This window comes from Triticum urartu, chromosome 5 (genome assembly GCF_003073215.2).
Source record: "Triticum urartu cultivar G1812 chromosome 5, Tu2.1, whole genome shotgun sequence".
Classification (NCBI taxonomy): Eukaryota; Viridiplantae; Streptophyta; class Magnoliopsida; order Poales; family Poaceae; genus Triticum; species Triticum urartu.
The window spans coordinates 583,337,815-583,341,898 of record NC_053026.1 but is presented as its reverse complement, the minus strand read 5'-3'; the positions used below and the strand labels follow the sequence as shown (position 1 = coordinate 583,341,898).

Sequence of the window (4,084 nt, the reverse complement as noted above, 5' to 3'; positions counted from 1 at the left end):
TGCCGTGAAGCAGCCGCCACCGTCACCATCCGCCGGCCTGCACCACGCCATGCCGCCCATCGCCATGCCTCCGTCGCTGGCCCACGTCGGAGCGCCGCCATGCCCAACATCGAGCGTCGCATCCCGGCACGCAAGATATGGCCTGCGCCACACCCCCTCGCACGAGGAGAAGAAGGGGCCTCGCCGCCGCCGGCGACAACCGAAGCTGAAGTTGGACCTGCTACGCCTAATTTGTGGATAACGAGTCCAAGAACAGATGAATCAAACAAAGATTCAACGCAGTACAATGACATTACTTATTCAACCTGGCATCAAAATTCAAATGTATGATCAGCAAATAACGTGCATCATCTTGCAGGTCAAGTGGTAATCAAGCTAATAAAGAGTAGATGGCACCGGCGGTCAGAGAACTTGCATCATGGGTGCACTTCAGTCCCAGTACTTGCAAACCGGAAAAACCCATGGCAGAACTTGCGTTGCGGGTGCAGTTAAATCACATGGCCATTTGAACCGGCCAACCACCCGGTTTTCTCTGTTATGCGGTCACGCACGACGCACATGAGGTCGGTGGGGTTGGTAATTTTGTAGAAAAGACCTTACTGTTTTCCCCTGTTGCAAATTGACCTCTCAAGCCCTAGTTTGGCCTCCAGGCACCGGCTGGTTCCACAGTCATCTGTGGCGGCACAGAGACAGGAACAACATCACGAACTCGTCAAGGTCCGCGACTCGCCAACAATTTTCCTCCCATGCTGAAGACACCGGAGGAGCCCCCAGCGACGCACGCGTACGTCACGGAACCCAACTCACCGGTGGAGACGGGGGACCGTGACCAGGAACCCGAGCGAGAACAAGTTCAGGAGCAAACCGACCACCACAACAGGCTGCAATTCAGTGTAAGTTAGCGGATGATTTTGGTCTTGATCGACAGTTAAGGGATTTGTCGTAGATGGCATGTGTTTTCATTGCGGGGATAAGTATAGCAAGGAGTATCTATGTAAGAAGCTGATGCAATCACTCACAATTCAGGTGTGCGAATATGGTGAAGTGTTAACTGAAGATGCAGTGCAGGCTCTTGAATTATTAACTGAACCGGTTGCAGCAGAGTGTTTTCAGTTATCCTTACACATGCACTGGCTGGTGCTGAATCTGGTGAAACAATCAAACTGCAAACATTAGTTGGGGTCAGACCATGCTCACACTGATCGTCTCCGGTAGTAGTCAGTTCGAGCCGGTGTTCCAGTAACTCTGAAGGGCATTTGTGCACTTGAACAAGTGGCACTTCAGACCATATCCATGGAACAACTGAATCAGACTAATGGGCAATGCCATCGGGGTAATGACCATTGTCAATTTCACTACAGAGGCATCACCAACAACCTCACCAATTGCCATCCCAGAACTGACTCAACTTCTGACATACTCCAGTTCAGTGACGTATTTGAACAACCCAATAGTCTGCCTCCTGATTGGGCGTATGACTATGCCCATGCTAATAAACGAGGGATCTGTTATCTTTAAAAGAGAAAGTAGAAAACTTCACTGGCAATTCACTAATCAACACAAAAGCACTATGATATCACCATCAGTAGCGATTCATCAATCAACAACAAAAGCACTAGCATCAACATGAAAAGCATTACCAGTCTACCTCCGAGACAGGGAATTCGGCAACATGGCATCTCGATAAATGAAAGCATCCAAATTTAACAGCCATGAAGGGCCGGGTTCCACTATCATCATCACGATAACGAAATAAACTGCAACCACAAAGGCAGCATCCATAGGTGCAGAAAGGGAACTAAAAGCAGCTAAACCACAACTAGTGGAGTTCCAGGCCACGTGCACGGCTAGCCTGCTAAGAAAACAAAGAAAATACGGAGCAAGATCGAGCACCAGGGTAGTTTAAACTTTCTACTACAATGTAACCAAGGCCTTATGATCGATAGGATCGCTCGTTTTCCAGAGAGCGCAAAAACAGCAGCTACGCTTGGTTCAGAGTCTTCAGACACCAGACTTTTTCCTTGGGCAATCAGGCACCATCAAGGGCAACAACATCTTCTTCCATAGCTTCAGTTTTAACTCCATGCGCATGATGAGCAGGAGCCCCTCCCTGGAAAGCCGCTTCCTGGTCACTATCATTCTGGAGACCTGCCCGATAATTGGCATCGTTTGCACGGATGATGTAGACCTCCATGGTTCTACTCTGAATGCTCAACAGTTTAAAGAGGCAGATATCACCAATCTTCAGCTTGTGGTCTTCTACAAACTGTCTCCATCCCCTCCTGAGATTTTTACAGTCATTGTTTTCACTAAACCACACATCCCACTTCCGGCCCATCCGCTGAAGATACATGTGTGGCTCCTCTCCAAGATATTTCTTAGCATAGTATCTGGGGAAAGTCTGTTTACAGTGAACAAAAGAGTTAGTAGATAATGGCAAGAAAACCCTGTAAAGTAACATGTTAAATTTCTTCCTAAATTTGTATGATAGTAAAAAGCAACCTGAATTAAATTTAGAGATTGCTGGTTATGAATTTACATTATCAGACAGTGTTTTCATTAATATTCCATAAGCAGCACTTTACAGTTTACACGGGCACCTACATGATTGATGCAGAACACACATTAAAAGAATGGAACTCACCAGCAAGAATTCTACAACAACATTGTACTTGCAAATCGCAGCAACAAATATGGGGATCTCTGTGTATATGGATTGGACCTTCTGCTTCACCACTTCCTTTTGAGTTGAAGTTAGTTTGGTCTTGTGGGCGGTAATGTAATGATCCTTCAACTGCCCCTGCTTAAATGAAGATAGTGTGGTCACTCCATTGGCATCCTTCAACTGCCCGGCCTTCCTCTTCCTGACATAATCGGAACGAGGCACTTTATGTACTACATATTCTTCTTCAGAGGAAGATTCTCCTGTGCAAAGAAAAGAAACAACTAAATATTAGCTATAAAACTATGAGAATCATTTGCAAGGGAAGGTATATCTATAATCGTAAACTGAGACCTGATGACTCGCAGGAGGAAATACTTATCACGGTGTTGTTGTCTTGACATGACTTGTCCATTTCCATTTTGAAGCATGGTGACCCCATCGGCATCCCTTCCACTATGCTAAATGACTCTGTTTGAATTGCCTGAGTATGAACATGAGAACTTTTCACAGTATCAGTAGCACTTCTGTGCCTTTCTTGCACAGGAGGCGGAGAAGGATCCGAAAAAACTGATGATGCCTTCTCACAGCCATCGTCATCAAAAATTATGTCATTAAACTGAGAGTTCCCGTTGTATCTGAATAATATGGTGTCATCCATCTTTAGACCAAAGGTTTCAACGAATTTCCCCCATCCCACTGTGAAGACAAGCTTTCCATTGTTCTTGGCAACTCCAATTTTGCAACTGCGACGATTTTGTGTTTCAAGTATCATCTCTCCTGGGAATTCGCCCTTGAAACGCTGAACAAATTCTTTTGGGACGATCTGGAGAGAAACAACCAATATTATTGTTTGAAAAATGGACCGTAAACAGGATAAAAAGATGCTCTCTATTATTAAAGCAAATTTGTACGTTCAATCTGACTACATAACATACCAAGGGAAATACAGAGAACATGGTATCTTTACTTTGAACTATGAGGAAACCTTTTGCAAACAAACATCTCTGAATGTGCTACCATGCTGGATTCGATCCGCGCATCAAATTAACATGAGACACCATCAAAAGTGGCAAAACTACATATAGTTTGTGTATGTCTCTAAAACTATATATATATATTGCATCAGAATTTAAACTAGAAAGTAGAAATTCATTGGTCTTCAGGAAAATAAAAAAGTAACCAATTAAAGGGAGTGTACTGTATTTGAATATGAATTTACCATATCATCTTGAAAATCATCCATCATAAGCACCAAGAAATATTTCTTCTCATCATCCAAGTTTGCGTAGTGATATTCAGTCCGCTTTTTTCTTCTTTCCCGAGGCACATCCATCTTTTGAGAATACCTGCAGCATAAAAGCCATTTGAAGTGAAATTTGGTACCTGGAAATAAAGCCATGAATAATAAAGTTTAATATT

General features: G+C 44.0%; 1 protein-coding gene across 1 annotated transcript; it reads right to left on the bottom strand.

Moving 5' to 3' along the window:
- Positions 1-1,670: 1,670 nt before the first annotated feature.
- Positions 1,671-4,084, bottom strand: LOC125506141 (putative B3 domain-containing protein Os08g0325100). The gene is made up of 4 exons (XM_048671005.1): positions 3,885-4,084; positions 3,017-3,488; positions 2,645-2,925; positions 1,671-2,401 (listed from the first exon to the last, which is right to left on the bottom strand). Exons 1-4 carry the CDS (start codon positions 4,062-4,064, stop codon positions 2,030-2,032), a joined length of 1,305 nt encoding a protein of 434 aa, XP_048526962.1. The 5' UTR covers positions 4,065-4,084; the 3' UTR covers positions 1,671-2,029.

Bases quoted from the DNA above. Each gene is read 5' to 3' on its own strand.
- LOC125506141 (XM_048671005.1), bottom strand. From the start codon at position 4,064: ATGGCTTTATTTCCAGGTACCAAATTTCACTTCAAATGGCTTTTATGC. The intron at 2,926-3,016 runs GTCTCAGTTTAC...TTCTTTGCACAG, and splicing joins TTCCTCCTGCGAGTCATCAG to GAGAATCTTCCTCTGAAGAA. The intron at 2,402-2,644 runs GTGAGTTCCATT...CACTGTAAACAG, and splicing joins TTGTTGTAGAATTCTTGCTG to ACTTTCCCCAGATACTATGC.